At 47.8% G+C, this 17,501-nt stretch overlaps 2 protein-coding genes across 4 annotated transcripts in view; both read right to left on the bottom strand.

Annotated features, from left to right (window-relative positions):
- Positions 1-50: 50 nt before the first annotated feature.
- LOC121673195 (transcription initiation factor TFIID subunit 9-like) lies at positions 51-1,213 on the bottom strand. Its single transcript, XM_042046297.1, has 3 exons — positions 1,103-1,213; positions 935-1,016; positions 51-431 (listed from the first exon to the last, which is right to left on the bottom strand). Exons 1-3 carry the CDS (start codon positions 1,151-1,153, stop codon positions 205-207), a joined length of 360 nt encoding a protein of 119 aa, XP_041902231.1. The 5' UTR covers positions 1,154-1,213; the 3' UTR covers positions 51-204.
- Positions 1,214-4,381: 3,168 nt separating this feature from the next.
- Positions 4,382-17,501, bottom strand: part of LOC121673191 (fibronectin type-III domain-containing protein 3a-like) — a 38,997-nt gene continuing 25,877 nt past the window's right edge. For all 3 annotated transcript variants that reach the window (XM_042046290.1, XM_042046291.1, XM_042046289.1), the window contains 17 exons: positions 16,379-16,517; positions 15,523-15,576; positions 14,721-14,842; positions 14,456-14,630; positions 14,008-14,094; positions 13,537-13,675; positions 12,986-13,054; positions 12,563-12,681; positions 12,355-12,460; positions 11,629-11,804; positions 11,008-11,121; positions 10,336-10,485; positions 9,717-9,997; positions 9,043-9,255; positions 8,322-8,488; positions 7,486-7,607; positions 4,382-6,898 (listed from right to left, as the gene is read on the bottom strand). In XM_042046290.1, the coding sequence (XP_041902224.1) occupies positions 6,581-6,898; positions 7,486-7,607; positions 8,322-8,488; positions 9,043-9,255; positions 9,717-9,997; positions 10,336-10,485; positions 11,008-11,121; positions 11,629-11,804; positions 12,355-12,460; positions 12,563-12,681; positions 12,986-13,054; positions 13,537-13,675; positions 14,008-14,094; positions 14,456-14,630; positions 14,721-14,842; positions 15,523-15,576; positions 16,379-16,517 (2,551 nt within the window). In that variant the 3' untranslated portion in view covers positions 4,382-6,580. The remainder of the gene's footprint in view (positions 6,899-7,485; positions 7,608-8,321; positions 8,489-9,042; positions 9,256-9,716; positions 9,998-10,335; positions 10,486-11,007; positions 11,122-11,628; positions 11,805-12,354; positions 12,461-12,562; positions 12,682-12,985; positions 13,055-13,536; positions 13,676-14,007; positions 14,095-14,455; positions 14,631-14,720; positions 14,843-15,522; positions 15,577-16,378; positions 16,518-17,501) is intronic.

The raw sequence follows: 17,501 nt of genomic DNA, 5'->3' as shown, positions 1-17,501 counted from the left end.
CCCGTGTCCCAGGCTCATCCCTGTGTCCCAGGCTCATCCCTGTGTTCTGGGCTCACCCCCGTGTCCCTGCCTCATCCCTGTGTCCCAGCCTCATCCCTGTGTCCCGGCCACATCCCTGTGTCCCTGCCTCATCCCTGTGTCCCTGCCTCATCCCTGTGTCCCGGCCATATCCCTGTGTCCCAACCTCATCCCTGTGTCCCAGGCTCATCCCTGTGTCCTGGCCACATCCCTGTGTCCCGGCCTCATCCCTGTGTCCCAGCCTGCTCTGGGACGCCCAGTCCTGGCCGTACTCACGTCCCGGGGCGGGGGGGACGTGAAGGACTGGTCAGTCCGGCACTGGATCGCCAGGCGCACGTCGTCCGCGTCCACGCTGGACTTCTTGGCATGGCTTGAATAGATCTTGGCATCCTCCAGGATCGTGGTCACGTATCCTGGGGGAAACAGGCTCTGGATTGAGGCCGGGTTAAATGAAGTCCTCCCCAGCCCGATCCCGACCCCACCCAGCTGGCACTGAAAACTCTGCGGCCTCCGGGTACTGCTCAGACTGCCCGAGGGCAGTGCTGGATGGGATACTGGGAAAGAACTGGATAGGATACTGGGAAGGAATTCTTCTCTCTGAGGGCACTGAAGCTGTGGCCAGGTTAGACAGAGCTTGGAGCAACCCGGGATACTGGAAGGTGTCCCTGCCCATGGCAGGGAGTGGGACTGGATTTTCCTTAAGGTCCCTTCCAACCCAAACCACTCTGGGATTTGCGATTCTCTGTTTACTTTTTAAAATCGCAGAATTACAGTCGGAAAAGATCTCCACGGTCACCGAGTCTGACAGGGGAGCCCCCGTGGAAACACGGATTCACACAGCACTTCCCTGCTCCAGACAACACCTCCCTGCTCCCCCCGGCGTTTCCCCACGCACTTCCCGCCCGGCCCCGCTTACTGTAGGCGAACTCCAGCATCTGGTTAATGACGCGCGGCTCGTACTCGGTGATGCCCATGTCCTTGAGGATCTGCGCCATCACCTGCGGGGCGGACACAGGCACCGCTCAGTCCCCCGAGCCCCCCGTTACCCCCCGGTCCCGCCTGGACCCCCCGAGCCCCGCGGAACCTGCGCATCCTTCGGGGCGCTCTTGGGGGACGCCATCTTGGCTGCCTCCATAGTTTCCTGCCACGTGACGCGGGGGCGCGGCTACGGAAGCCGGGAGGGCGGCGTTACTATGGAGACGCGGCCCAGCGGGGTTGCCATGGAGACGCGGCCTAGCGCGGTTACCATGGAGATGCGGCCTGGCAGGGCAGAAATTCATTTTACTACAAATATTCATATAGGCCAACTGATGCACAAACCATCACTGCTGGATTCAGTGACCCTTTCCCCACTCCCTCTGCTGCAGATAGCCCATCTGCCCTGTGGTGATGCAGGAAGGGATGTTTTGTTATTTTATTAACAGTTCTGAAGCCACTTTTTAAATTGCCGGCATTCCCAGGATTAACTAAATCCCACTGTTCCCACTGTTCTGAAAATAACAGGTTCCACTTCGGAAGCAAATTTAGAAGCTTTTTAAAGCTGGTTTTCATGGCAGCTGACTGGATTCGGAAGACATTTAGAGTACATTCCATGTGAGTTTTGTCAAAGTTTCTCACTTTCTGAGGCAAAACAGAACCAAAAATAAAGTTTTGTTGTGATTTTGTCAGGCAGGGGATCAGCAATGTTCCAGAAGCAGTTGCAATGTGTTGTTATTATCCAGGATGGTCTGACTGCAGCCAGGTCTGGAGGAAGAGGCTGTGCTGGGGACTCCCATCCCAGCTCCTCAGACAGGGAGAAACCAAAAGCTGCTCCTCCTGATCCACTCCAGCAGTGGCCACACTCAGGTGCTCCCCACCCACAGCCAGAAGGGCATTCAGCTCCTGGATCAGCCAACCTGGATGGACACACATCCCAACCCTGACTTGGGTTTGGGGGTCTGGGGGTGCTGGGATCAGCTGGGGGGGAACAGGAGCAGCCCCACAGCTCCAGCAGCACCTGGAGGAGCTGGAAAACCCTCACCCAGCACAAGGGGCAGGTACAGGATTCCTGTGCCAGAATTCCTGTACCAGAATCCCTGTGCTGAGGCAGCTCCAAGGCCAAGTCATTTGACTTCCGTGAGTCAGAGTGTGTTACACAAAAACATCCTGGGAGGAGGGAGGGAGGGAGGAGGAATTCCAGCCACTGACCTTAGACAACAAATAAAATCCGTTTTCTTTCCCCTTGTTTTAGGAAAGAGCGGGAGAGGAGCTCTTCCATGGGCTGGGATCAGGCTGGAACTTAGCACATGGAGCTGTGGGCTGTCACACCATTTATTCCTGAGGCAGGAAAGAAAATTATGGTTTTCATTTCCACGGGGCTCAGGATTTATCCCTAAACCCAGTGCAAGACTCTTCTGTCCCCCCTGTGCCACCCTCCCCACCCACAGGTGACTTTTCAGGCTGGGAAGCACAACCAGGAGCTACTTGCAGGATTTCTGCCAGGAAAGCAGCAGCGAGAAGACAGGGAGAGCCAGTTTCCACAGGACAGACAAACATCACCCTGGCCATGGACGTTTCTCCTCATGGACAGTCCTCTGGGGCACAGCTGTGCTGGGAATCACGGGATCAGTGAGGTTGGAAAAGCCTTCCAAAACCATTGAGTCCAAGCTGTGACCGATCCCCACCTTGTCACCAGCCCAGAGCTCTGAGTGCCACCTCCAGGCATGCCTTGGACACCTCCAGGGATGGCGACTCCAAACCTCCCTGGGCAGCTCCGATGTTTAACAACCTTTTCCATGAAGAAATTCCTCCTGCTGTCCAACCTGAGCCTCCCCTGGCCCAGCCTGAGGCCATTTCCTCTCCCCCTGTCCCTGTTCCCTGGGAGCAGAGCCCGACCCCCCCGGCTGCCCCCTCCTGTCAGGGAGTTGTGCAGAGCCACAAGGTCCCCCCTGAGCCTCCTTTGCTCCAGGATAAATGCAGACACATTCCATGGGCACCACACGCCGGCCCAATGGAAGAGCAGCCACCCTTCCTCCCTGCTCAGACACTGGGGTTCTTTTCAGCATCAGAAAACAGGAAATGGGGTCACGGCGTGTCCTGGCCCGGCGCCGACTCCTCCGCCTGCCGCGGGTCGTTCATCCCAGGCAGCTGCCGGCCAGCTGGGAGGCATCTGCTGGAGAAATCGGGAGCACAGCCTGGGCACGTGGCTCTGCTCAGGCTGCAGGATTTAAATCCCATAGATTTTAAATCCCTGGAAGTGTTCAAGGCCAGGATGGATGGGGCTTGGAGCAACCTGGGAAAAGGGAAGGTATCCCTGTCTGCCTGTCGGGCAGGAGTGGAACTTTAAGGTCCCTCCCAACCCAACCCATTCCATAATTGTATGAAACTTCACTGGGGATTTCTTCCCAGATGGGATGTGTGGAGGTGTTCAGGGTGCAGCCAAGCAGAGCCCTGGCACACGGACAGCTTTTGTTGTTGAGAGGTGTCCAAGTGCCTAAATCTGCAAGAACAACCCCAGCCACAGCTTCTGCCTCTTGGAAAGGCCAGCAGGAATCTCCCTAACGTCAGAGTCAGGATCTGCCAGACAATGCAGTGCCTGTGCTCGGCTCTGACCTTTCCAGCCCCAATCCCACATGATTTGGCTCCACAAAACTGGCTTTTGAGCAGTCCTTGGGAGCAGAAGAGCTGCAAAGCGCTGAGCTGCAAAGAGCTGAGCTCCGAGGAGGCGGAGGAGGTTTGTTTTGTAGCTGATACCTCTCTTGCCTCTGCCAAGAGCCCCATTCCCGGGTTCTGGAGGAATTTCTGAGGACTGTGGCAGGACAGATCCTGCTGCTGGGTGTTCCTGCTCCCTCTGGCTGTGTGCTTCCAGCTTCCCAGAGCCTTCCCTTGGGATTCTCTCACACTGGTCCCCACTCCCCTTGCCTCCTCCACCCCAGCGTTTTCCAGCTACTCATCCCTGATCTTTCCTGAAGTGGAAAGTAAATCCAGGCTGAGTGTCCAGCTGTCTCTTTGGAAAGACTTGATGGTCAAGAAAAGCCTTTCCCATCTTACCTTCATCAGCTCATTAAGGCACCATCAGGAGAAATTCCACACTCAGCAGCAAACGCTGGGGAAGAGCTCGAGGGGGAAAGGCCCTGAGTCAACACAAAATGATGGAAAACTGCCCCAAACAATTCAATTTCCAGTACCAAAGAACTGCTCCACCTCACCTGGGAATTGCAGGTCCTTCCTGCAGCATGAGGGGAAATGGAAGTGATATTCCAAGGGCTCCATTTTCCTGGAAGAAAAGTTAGTTCAGCTCTCAATGACACTGATCATGTTCCCTCCCCTTAAATCACACATGACACAAGTAAGACTAAATCCCAAAAACTACAGGAGCCCGGAGTCAAATTTGAATACATTTGTATTATTTATTGGCTGTATTAAATATATTATCTATTTGATAGTTACAATTTAGTAATACAATGCATGGCAGCTTTAACATACATTTGAGATACCTCAAAAATGACAATACAAGAAAACTGAAGATACCTAAAATACATTAATGCCACGAGGGTACATCCTTCTGGAATGGACAACAGCTGATGGAAAATCCCTACTGCAGTATAAATCCTGGATATTTTCTGGAAATATAAGCATTTTGTGGCAATTACAAAAGGATTTCATTTTTTAGCAGTCATGACTTGTTAGTATTTACTCTGCAATCCTAATTTCTCTTTTAAATGATCAGGACTATTACTGCCAAATAAACCTCTCTACAAGTTGGTTCTAAGGAGTTAAGAAAGAACCCTTTGGCAACGGAGATCTGCTGCAGGCAGTTTATCTGCTAAAGGGAGACTATGAGGAAAATAAAGACGGATTGTAAACTCTTCTGCAAACTAAAGACTACTATCTGTATAAAACTCTTTCTGACACTGGAGGGAGAGATTTCTATGATATAATAAATGATTAACTTAAAGTTCTGCTACAAGTAGAACAATACATTCAAACATACTTTTTTTTTTTCTTTCCAGGACTTTTAATCAAAATAAATAGAGTACAAAAATGAAGAGTACACTTTGAAAAGATTAATTTCAGATTGCACCATCAATCTACTGTGAAGAGGATTAAGTGATACTAGGTCATAATTTAGGTTTTCCACATGTGAAATACAACACAATGCCTCAAACTCTAACACAACGTTATTCCTCAACTGCTCTAGGAGAAAGACCCTTAAAGTGATTAATTAATTACTGGAAACACGTCGCCTGTAGCTCTGTCACATCCACCCTCCCACCTACAAGTGCATCGCTCTGATGGCCCAAGTGGAGCCACAGACTTTGCAAAATACCCTAAAATCTACCGTTCTGTGGCATATTCCAAACGCTGTTGGCAAGACCCATCCTGAAACATTGGAAATTTGTGAGTTCCAGCTTTCAAAAGCTTTGACCTAATGGAGCCAGGAGCTGCCAGGCTCCTCCTCAGGGATTCACAAGCAGATGGAACACAACAGTCAAATGTAGTGCACAGTGTCCACAAAAATATCCCCCAGCCGACCAGGACGAGTTTCAGACAAGTTCATAGCAGGCTGAACATTCCCAACAGGAAAACCATGGAATGTGAAGCTGCTACCACTGGGATAGCAAGTTTAAAACATTTTATAAACGTTATCTAAAAAGAGTTCTCTCACGTACAATTTGCTTGTTGGGGTTAAGTTAGAAGGGCACCCAAAGCAGGCTGAACTTTTTATTTTTTAGGTTAATAATAGTACAAAAACATTTGCTCAGTTTGAGCCAAATAGTGTAACATTTATCATAAATGCACTCTTTCTCCTTAAAGACAACTCCTGTGCTGTTCTGAGCATGCTGCACAGGGAATTACTTTTCTCTCAGGCACTGAGAGTGAAATGTGGATTGGGCCAAAGCTGCTCAGGACAGCAGGAACATTCCGGGCAGAGCCTTTCCTGGGCATCCCGGCAGAGCGCCACGTCCTGCTGGCATTGGTTTGGATTAAAACCCTAAAAAACCCTGGCACCCTCTACTCCAACACTCGAAATGATTATTACTGAATCCCAAGTATTAAAATAACTGTAAAGTAGTAATATCACTAAGTCAATATTCTGCTTTCCTTCTACAGTCTAGTAAATGTGGTATGCTCTAGTAGGCTCTGCAGTTCTGCTCTAAGCTCAAGCACTTGTGCTGCTGGATTTCATGGATATCAAACTACAGCGAAACCTGATGGAACAGCCATCGCCTCCCGCTGCTCTGGTGGTGCTGGGAAAGGACTGCTCTAGCAATGCCTTCCCTCTCCAACTGGCTGGGATGGGGAGAGAGGAGGAGCGTGCACATCCCCCCAGTGTGCACCGTAAGGCAGCTGACTGCTGTTCTCTAACAGCTCACCCTGATTGCAGATGCCCCAGGATCACCCTTTCTACAGGAAATCTGTGTCCAGCATTTGGAAAGGATCTGCCAAGCCAGCCTCGCCGGCAGCCAGCAGCAGGAGCGGGAACGCACGGAGCGAGGGGTTCCCAGCTAGGATTCCATTGAACTACCCATAAATACCCCAGAGAGCTCTGTACAGACAGCTGAGCGGGGCCAGCTCTGCCCTACTTGATGACGAAGTACTGGATGACCACGGCAAAGAGGATGGCGACCACGGCGAAGCCGCAGAGCAGCGCGATGGCGATGACGCGCTCCTCGCGCAGCCGCTTCCTGCTCTGCGCCAGCTCGGCGCCGGGCTGGGCTGCGGCGGGGCCCGGCTCGCGGCGCTGGCAGCAGAACACGGCGCTGGGGCTGTAGGGGCCGTAGAGCTCCGGGCAGCCCGGCAAGTCGTGGCACTGGCGGCCGGCGCAGACGCGCGCGCGGTACTCACAGTTCGTCTGCGCGGCCGGCAGCCGGAACCAGGGCTCCGGGCCCTTGTACACCTGCAGGAGACAGGAGCCACTTCAGTCAGGAGCACCTCACTCAGCAGCAGCACCTGGAACTGCCTGTCCTGCTCCATCCTGGAGTTGCCCTCCTTGACTCAACTTCATAAAACGGCAGCTTAAATTTCTGCCCAATTCATGATTCATTTAAGTTTCCTGCCACGCCCCATGCTGAGGCCTCACCTGGGCTGGGAGGCTCAGAAAGGAGGAAAAAATCATCCTGCATTTTCTTCCCTAAAGCTCCTCCACCAGTGTCGACTCTGATTAACAGAGGCAGTGGTACCACACACCAGAAGATTTAAGAATCAAGAGTTAAAGGAATTGTTGGGAGAACAGGATAAACCAGTGCTCACCCACTTCACATTTTCTGAAATGAAAATACTCCCTGTCACCTTCCCAAACAGAATTTCAACCTTCAAATCATGGAATCACAGCATGGTTTGGGTTGGAAGGGATCTTAAAGCCTATCTCATTCCACCCTCTGCCATGGGCAGGGATGCCTTCCACAAGAAATATCCACATCTTTTTTTTGTAATCATTTTTCCCAGTAAAAACCCCTCACATTCCTGATGCTACATAAAAGGTACCTGATCAAACTCTCTGCCAGCAGCAAGCTGAAGGATGTAAACAATGGAATCTCCTTTCATCGGCTGTAGAGGCTCCCATGTGATTTCAAAAGTGTTTTCTTCCAGCTGAATTGCTTTGGGTGCTGGAAAATAAAGTGATTTGTTGGTGTTTTAGAAAAGGAACAATGGAGTCTACAAATGTACAGCTGTCATGCTTAGAGGCAACTCATTCCAATAAGTTTAAGCAATTAAGATTTGTTTCTTTCTTTCTTTTTCTTCTATTTGATGACATGAGCTTAAAAAATTATGATTGTGTTCTGTGTAGGTTATTGTGTTCTGTGTAGGTTACACTTGTGGGTCTTTCTGAGCTGCCAAGATGAGCCCATGATGCTTGCAGAGAGGAGCAGCACTTTCAAGTCACTACAGAAACCAGCATTTCTGTCCATGTGCAGAGCTGAAATTATGTCCTAACCATGGTTCAGTCAATTAATTTTGCTGCAGGCACTCAGCACTGACCTTCACAGTGACTTTAATGATGACCTTTAATGTCCACGTTAAAAAGTGAAGATCAGAGGAATTAACTGTGCCCTCCCTTGCCTACACACTGTTGTAACTTCGATGGATAACCCTGCAAAATGCCTTTCCAGCTGGGAAAAGGTAGGAATGCTCAGTTCAGGGGTGGAAGAGCTGCAGTGCAGCAGGTGATCACACCAGAAGGGCCCTTTTCACACCCAGACAAAGCCCCTCAGAGCGAGTTTGTGTCTCTGTCCTTGCAAAGACTGGCTGAGGGTCAGGTTGTAGGACTCAATCCTGCCCATCAGTGGCTTTCAGCAGTTGCCAGGGCAGTGTCAGCTCACCTTTGAGAGGTGCAGGTGGAGACTTGGTGGTGGTGAAAGCACAGACCTCCGAGAAGGCTCCTTCCCCAGCGTCGTTGTACGCCTGGATGCGAAAATGGTACGTGGTGGATTCGCTGAGCCTCTGCACCTTGTAGGTGTGACAGGGACCATTATAGACTGTCACAAACCTGGGGGACACAGAACACACACAGAGTTACCCAGCAATCACCAAAGGTCAGTATCAGATGTGGAACATCCAGATTTGAGTTAAGGACAAAGAAGTGATGCTGCATTCCGGGTGTCTCAAGTTTCTCCCCTGCCCTGTTGGGCATCCCACTGAGGCTGTAGGACCCAACTCCTCTGAATCAAGAGAACAACCCTTGAATGTCCAAATTAAACTGAAATTTCCAGGTAAAGCACAGCTGGTCATCCCCTGTTTCTTATATGCTGACCAGACTTTAGTTTAGAATGTCCAAAAATAACCCTGCCAGCAGAGGATGATGGCAAGGTATTTATTAGTTATTATTTCAATAGTATTTACTGTTTACGAGCAGCAGAGGTGCAAGCTGTTGACAGCATTTCTGGTTGAAAGATGGGAGGCAAAACTGCAAACTAAAGGGCAAACTCTGGGAAGCCCAAATGACTCAGTGGTGCAAACAGAAGGGAGAGTAACATAAAACACCTTAAAAACTTGACATGAAGTGGTAAAACTACAAAATCCTTCATGGTCTGCTGGTCTCACCTGCCAAACCTGTCCTCCATCTGCAGGTTGAACTGTGTAGGGTTGGGAATTAAAGCTCTGCTGGGCCCTTCTCCCCATTTCAGTTTAAGGCTCTGGTAGCTGAAGACCACACATTCCAGGTGGGGAGGGTCAGGAGGTAGTGGTTTGGTTTTGGCTTTCATGGAATGACTGAAAGGACCGACTCCAAAGCTGTTGATGGCCTGTATCCTGATCCTGGGAATGGGAGAGAGCAGCCACATGGTCAGGAAAAGTGCTGGGTAACAAAATGCGTACAGAATAAAACTCCAAACAGTAAAGCAATTAAGATGCAGTTAGAAATTAAATCTGAATTCAGCTTTAACCAAGACTGAGGTCACAGAAACACCTGCTCTGCTCTTACCTGTCCATCCATCCTCTTTTGGCCACACACCTGAACATCCCAATGAAAAATTCTAAACCCAGAAACCTTAAAGTCTTGGCTTTGAGACAGAACATGAACCTTAACACCAACCACGATCTCACTCCTGCCAACAACACGTTTTGAGTCTGGATGTGACAATTTTAGGAGTTTTGGAGTTGCAGGGTGAATCAAGCAAATAGTCTGTAAGCTGCATGAAAAAATGCTCTAAAAACTTAAAGCACTACCCTCAAAGGACTTCTAAATCCTACAAATGTGGTTTCAGAATAATTCTTACCTGTACAGGGTGTCAGGCAGCAGATTCTCAAGGACATGGGTTGTGTTTCTCCCCACAGTGACCAGCTGCTTTTCCCCATACTCGATGTTGTAGCCTGTGATCTCTGCCCCGTGGCAGCAGGGCTCTTCCCACTGGATTGCAAGGCACGTGGAGAAAGGAGGGGAAATTTCCATCTGATCCTCTTCAAGTAAGTGGAGCACGGCCACGGCTGCAGGCACGGATGGGGGGGTGCTCACCACGCTCGTGTCCCCAAACAGCCCCACCCCAGCCACGTTCACAGCCTGAAAGACACCACAGAGGAGTTACCAAATCCCTGTTACCCAGCCAGGCAGGCACAGCTCTCACAGCCTTCCATGTGTTCTTAAAAGCAACATGGAAGAGAATGGAAAACCTCCTGAATAAAATGTCAACAGGGCAAAGCAACTGGTATTTCACAGCACACTGGATCTAAACTCTTCCAGACACAGGGAATGAGGAGGGACTGGGGAGAAGGGGAAGTGTTTTTCCCAATTACCTTCTCTACTGCATGAGCAGGTGACAGCACATGACTTTATTCCTCTCTAGCTGGAGTTTCTCCCCAAACTGCAAGTGCCCAGTGGCACCAAAAAGCTTTTCCTACCTGGACTCTGCAGTAATAGGTGGTTGCAGGTGTGAGCCCCTTGACCTCATAGCTCTGGCAGGGGCCAGTGTAGATGATGTGCATGGACCCCTCCACCTGGCCCCAGTCCAGCCTGTACTCGGTGATTTCTGCTCCGTTGCACGCCGGGCTCTGCGGGGTGAGGGAGAAATTCTGCTCAGCTCTTGCACTTACACACCAACAGCACCCAGGGGGAGCTCTGTTACACTGAGACACTGGGGGAGAGTCACAGAAAAGGTTGATAAAGACCTCCAAGATCACCAAATCCAACCTTTAGAAGCACTGGGGTTGAAACCTGAGGTCCGTTCCAAGGGACTTGAAGTGAAAAGGTGACACGTGGCTGTAACACCACCACAGTTCACACCAGAACTTTGACTGACTCACAATCTCTTACCACTCAGAAGAATTAATTCACTATATATTAATTACCACAACATGAGGAGGATTAAATGTCACCCAATTTGTCCAGTTAAAATTCCAATTAATAACTCCCAAAGTTTACAAACCCAACACAGACATCTATAAAGAAATGGGCTTAAAATATTCCAGCTCTACACATACCATTTCTCTCATTTCTGTGTATCATAAATGTGTCACTACAGTTCTAAAAGCCTAACACTAATTTGGGTGGCACTGGAAGCCACCAACACCTACCTCCCACGACACCACAGCACAAGTTGCACTTTTGCAGGTTATCAGGGGTTTGCAGCACTGCTCAGGGGGTCCTGGAGCAGTGCAAAGCTCTGCCTTCTCAGAGTGGGGGCCAAACTGCAGGAAAACACAACTGTATGAACACAGCAACAGCACCAGGGCAAAAACTGATGTGCAAGTCAAGCAAACAAACTATTTTTTCACTTGACAGGGAAATAAACAGCAGAGTTCAGGGCTCAGTTTCAGATTCCTTCCAGGTACTTGAAGCTGGCCCCGCTCCCACAGGATATCTGAGATCCTCCCCCTGCCAGCGTTGTGTAACTCCTCCCTCCCCCAGCCAGGATCTGCCTTCCAGCAGCAGCTGGGGACTGTTTCACAAAGACTTTTATGCAACCAACATTTATCCCACCCTTGTCCCAACCTGGCATGGCCTGCACACACCCCTCTCCACACAATGCTGTTCCCACCCCACCATCTGCAGAGCCTGAGCTGGGGGTAACACATCCAACACTTCCAAAGGCACAAACATCAAGAGGTTCACACAACACAGGCTACAAAACCCCCTCAGCACCATCACTCCTGTCCCTCGTGTACAAGCAGAGATGTGGTGAGTGCAGTGGTTACCCCAACTTTGTTCCCTGCCCGGAGCCAGAAGCAGTAGGTTCTCCCTGGAAGCAGGTTGGTCACTCCAAACTCAGCTGCTGGGCCCTGATAAACCACCCTACGCTCTTCCTGCTCCGAGCTGCCCATCTCCAGGAGATACTCTGTGATCTCAGAGCCTCCATCCACAGCTGGGGGGCCTGGGAAACAAAAAGAGATTGGATTTTCCTATTACCTTCTGAATTCCCTGTTAGGGCAGGCTCTTTGTCATATATCTGAGCAGAAGCACTTCATGAAGCTTGCTTTTCCCCCCCAGATACTGATAATTAGTTTAAGATGGCCTTAATCAGGGTTTTTTTTTCATTTTTTTCCCTGTTTTCTTCACAAAACAGTGTACCTTCACTAATTTTTGCTTATCTCCTTTACTGAGGTAACAGTAAGAAAACAAGAGTTGATTTTTAAATTGCCATGCAGGTGTCAGTCATGGGCAGGCAGGAAGCTTTCTGCCTGGAAAATATTTATGTCTGCTTAAGTCTCACTTAAGTATCACCCTACCAGAGGTGGACAGAAGCTTTGGTCTTCTTAAAAAAATCCCACAAAACAAACCAAAGACCCCACCCCAAGCCCAAAAAACCTCTAAGGCTATGGACAGCATCTCTATATTTTTAGTTTTACTTTTTTTCCCCCTGAAGATTTTTAATTTGGATGACTGAAATCAGAGCAGTGTTTTACTCAAACTCTGGTGCTTACCCCACTGCAAAGTGATTTCCTTGGGCTTGGCTTTGCCTACCAGGGCCGGGGCAGGACAAGGCCCGGGGGGAACGGCCGCCGTCGTGACAGTCGTGACATCAGAGGCCTGCCAGGGACACAGGTCATTGCAGAGCACAAACACAAAGCATTTGGCTCAAACATAAACAGAAATGGTTTCCAGAAGCACCTTTCCCCTCCTGTTGCTCACCTGGCTCTCCCCACCTTTACTGGCACAGGACACTCGCAGTCTGTAGGAGGTGCCAGGCCTGAGGTGGTCACAGACGTGCTCCCGCTGGGCTCCGCTGTAAATGGGCTCCCACCTCCCTCCTGAGAGAAGGAAAAGCACTTTACACTTCCAAACCTTTCTAAAAACCCACCTGAAAATTCTCTCACACAATTATTAAGGTAGTCAAGCCACAGAATCAATTTGAAATTATTAATTATGCAGAGAACATGTATAACACAACACACACGTGTGAAAACAGAAGTGACTGTGGGAGTAAAGTGTCATTTAGGTTGGAAAACATTTCCAAAATCCAAGTCTAAACCATGTCCCACATCTAAATGTGAATTAAATACCTCCAGGGATGGAGACTCAGTACTGTATTAGTAGCCAAAGGTGATTCCTTACCAACTGATGCCTCGGAGATTTCCAGAAAGTATTTAGAAATGTCTGATCCTCCGTTATCCTTGGGGGGTTCTGAAAGAAATCAACACCGTAAGTTACAGAAGATTTAGTATCAAGGCATTGTTTTGTTATCAGCTTTTCCAGAGAACATATTCATTCAAACAGAAAAGTCAACCAGCAATAGAAACCAGTGTACTTAATTATTCACAATACAATTTTCAGAGCAATTTTTCTCCTATTATTAATCATGATTATGCCAGGAGGAGTAACTGGGAAAACACTCCCAATTTCAGGTATCAGCTTTTATTTTTTAAGTGAACATAAGAATTATTTCAGCATCACAGTAAACCTAAAGGGTATTAGGACTGCTTCCCTAAAATGAACAAACAACACTGGGCTACTACAGGCCCAAAATAAACAATTTTTGGGTAATCTTGAGTATTTCTCCTGCAATAACAATACCTGCAGAGAAATAATCAGCCTGAGTTCCTTCTCATGTAATCTGAGAGAGGCTGTCCCACCCCAGCAGCACTGAAACACCCCAAGGCACCTACCCCACGTGACTCTCACACTGTGGGGATGGATCTTGCCCTTTACAACAGGTTTACTCGGGGCTCCGGGCCGGTCAGGTTTGGTGCTGTGCTCCACCACCTCACTGGGGCTGCTCTTTCCTTCACTGTTGTAGGCAAAGAGCTGTTGGAGGAGTGAACAGAATAGACAAACAATGGTTTGTTTAATGACAATAATATATGTTGACAATACATGAGGATAAACATGCTGCTGATCAAAAAAAAAAAATCTGTTAAAAAACCAACCAAAATAAAGACAACCATTTAAACCAAAATTAGGTGGTGCAAAAAATCTGATCTGAACTTCACCAAAACCTGCTCTAACAACAGATAATTGCTGAGACAACAGGTGAATTCCTGCTGTCTCCATACCAAGGTAAAAAATTTGTTGGAAAATGCCAAAGCCCAGGAAACTAGGAATGAAACATGAAATCAGGAACAAACTATAATACAAACCCTGAACTTATAGGATGTACTCCTCCTCAGGTTTCTTAAAGTGCATGAGAGCTCATCTCCATTGTACTGGGGCTGGAATCCATAGCCCTGGGAAAGAGAGAAAATAAGGATGAAGACAATCACTGATTTTTAAGATAAAACAAAACCCAGAGTGGGTCAATCCCATTTTTTTTAGCTTGAACTTCACTTCTGTGCCATGAATTGCACACAATACTTTATCTCTGCCATGAATTCCATGCAATATTTGATCTCTGTGGCATGAATCCCATGCAATACTTTGTGGCATGAGTTCCATGCAATGTTTTCTCTCTCTGCCATGAATCCCATGCAATACTTCATGTCTGTCATGAATTCCATGCAATACTTGCCGACCATTTATCGGAAGGTAAAAAAAAAGTTCATTTTTATTTCAGCACTACAAAGTTTCCACACTAAGCCCAGCACTTACAGAGCCTTCTTCCTCCATGTCCAGGCTGTAGGTGAGGGAGTCATCCGAGGCCACTCCTGCAGGAGGGCTCCATGCCAGGGCCATCCAGGCCACCCCCGCTTCCAGCAGCGTGGGCGGCGCCGGGGCCGGCGGCACCACCCCGGCCGTGCCGAACGTCACCGTCTCACTGAACCCACTGGGGAGGAGATTTGGAACAAGGGTGAGCAGCAGCTGATGTAATCCAGGGGGAAACGCATCAGTTGGTACCCCCTGGGCTCCTGGTTACCTCATTCCAATGTCGTTTTTAGCAGCCAGTCTCAGGGAGTATCTGGTGGAGGGAGTGAGCCTGGTGAGCTTGTACTGCTTCAGGTGCCCGTAGTAACACTCCTTGAAGGGGCCATTCTTCCCCTGGAAAAAAGGGGGATCCACAGTCACTCCCTGATCCCTGCCAAGGTCACCCTCTTCACTCTACATCTTCCTAAATCCCAGAATCTCAGACTGGTTTGGGTTGGGAGGGACCTCATAGCTTATCTTGTTCCATGGGCAGGGACATCTCCCAGGAGAAATGTCATTTCACTCATTTAACAGTAATTCAAAAAGAAATTACTGGGCCTTGGAAATGCCAAATCTAATGTATCATAGTTATCCTGAGTCTGCTGATGGTCACCCCAAGCAGTCTTGCTCATAAACCGCATTTGGATTGAGATATCTGATTACTTTTGGTACTGTAGATCTGATCAAATGGTGATAAGAACATTGCAGCTGAAAACAGAACACATTTTGGAAGAAAACACATTTATCCCTTTGTAATACATCTCAGCAAGATGCTCAAGAGCTAAGGGAGATTCATGACACTTCCCAAAGATGCCAAATGCTCATCCATTTATAGAGAACACAGGAATTAATGATGCTCTGGATGACAAATGAGGCAGTTTTATACTGTCCCCTCACACTGATCATTTGTCCCTTTAAAATTGTCTGGAGAGTTGCACCAGAATAGCTGCTGTGCCTAAGCAAAAAGTATTTTTAAGTATAATTGCTGAACAGATGTCATTATGACTTTTTTTTTGTACTAGAAAAGCTCTTACCTCATCCCATTCTAAAAGAAAATTAGTTATTTTGGAACCATTGTCATTTGAGGACTGAAAAGAAAGAAACAATGAAAAAAAGAGTTAAAATCAAGTGGTTGTACTTTTATAAATATTTTTACACATTGAATATTATAAACTCCAACTGCCTTTTAAAACAAGGCTGCTGTGCTACTTCTTTTAGTTCTGATTAGAATATGAATTTTTGAATGGTTTTATTCTATGAAGAAAGCAAATTATATTCTTAGAGCTCTTTTCTTGTGCCTTGCACTGTGTGCTCACCACCTGCCTGAGCAATCTAAGGGTTAACACAAACAACACTTGACACATGAAATGGGAACTTGTTCATTTTCTAAGGACAGATTATACAAATAATTTCACTGAAGTCATTTAGCTGGAACCATTTTTCAGCATAATCATAAGAAAAATATGAAAACCCAAGAAAACACAGATAAAAGTCTCCACGGATAGTGCTTACAATCAGAAGTCAAACTAAAAATGAAAATCTATAAAACCATCCAAACAAATTTAGTCTGAATGGGTCAGAATAACTAAAAGAACATTAAGCCATATCTATTTATCATCCAGGATCTCAGGCAAAGATATAAATGCTCTGTTTTCTCCTCTCTGCCAGTTCAGAAGAGCCTTGCTACCAACTCTGTCACACTAAAGCTGCAGGCAAGAAACTCAGCAAACATTGAAAGGAAGAGGAAGGAAATAATAATTTCATTATCAATCTTCACTGGGCAACTTAAAAGGCAACGCCTACAGTACGCATTAAATTACTGACCAAGCTGATTTAAATACACTGCACAGGAATCCAGCAGATTCACTCAGCCCCAGGTTTGGTTCTTACCTTCCACTGCAAGCTCAGGCTGTTTTTGGTTCTGTTAATCAGTTTAGGGGCAGCTGGACAGTCTGGCTCACAGCTCTCTGTAGTGAAGCTCACCAGTTCTGAAATAGTTTCTTTGATGGAACTGCTGGTTGCTGAAACTCTAAACAAAGGGTAATTAATGATGTGGTTGTTGCACTGGCACCTGGAAATTTAAGGGAAGAGCTGGCAGCTTCAGGAATTTAATCCCAAGCAGTGGCTCACGGTGTGTGCACACAGCAGTGCTGGGGTCACACAGGTTCACCTGCTGACCCCAAACCCCCATTTCTCATCATTTACTCTGCCATTACCCTCTGTCACAGGGAGATATTTTAGTGCTGAGATACATGTGGGATACAGGATGAAAACTATGGCAGGTGTTCCCAAATGGTAACAGGATACCTGACTGGACATGAGCCTTTTGCTAAAAACACCTTAAAATTCAAATACAGCCAACACTTGTGCAGGAGCATGGGCACTAGAACAGGCTAAATCATAAAATCCCATTGTTTCAGAGTAATTGTTTCATGTCTGCAGCAGTCCTGCCCCTTTCTCTGGAAAACACAACACACTGTGCAGGTGGAGCTGTGCCCAGCATTTCCCACACGCAGAACTCTTCCACAGCTTCAGAGCAGGCTCCAGGGAATCTTTACTCTCATCTGCTCCAGTGCCCCAGCCCTGTCTGACTCTTCCCACTGTTCCCCTGGTTTGCTTCACCAGCTGCTCTCTCCCTGGCCAGCCCAACACCTCCAGTCAGGATCATTTACTCCTGATCATCCCATCCCACTTCCCATTCCAGCCCATTCCCACTTCCATGCTTGCGCTGCTGCAGTTCAGACAAGCAACTTTGTAAACCAAGCTGACAAGTCAGGCTTTCAGACCCAAATTCAAGGCTAAATTATTTCATTTACCACTGACTTCAGCCTACGACAATCTACAGAGTGTTGTTCTAGAAAAATGTTTGTAACTGAGAAATCTGAGAAGACAGAGAAGGTGGCAGGGAAGAAAATGAGGTGGTATTTTAATGAAATTAGAAGATAAATGGGAATTTAGATAGCAAACCCAGTGTCCACAGCATGGTGTGTTTTCAGAGAATTCTTTAACTGTT

The sequence above is a fragment of the Corvus kubaryi genome, unplaced genomic scaffold, assembly GCF_017639235.1.
Source record: "Corvus kubaryi isolate FWS band 111438036 unplaced genomic scaffold, C.kubaryi_AGA036_p1.0 65278, whole genome shotgun sequence".
NCBI lineage: Eukaryota > Metazoa > Chordata > Aves > Passeriformes > Corvidae > Corvus > Corvus kubaryi.
The sequence above is the reverse complement of the archived record's forward strand: the minus strand, read 5'-3'. Positions and strand labels throughout refer to the sequence as shown.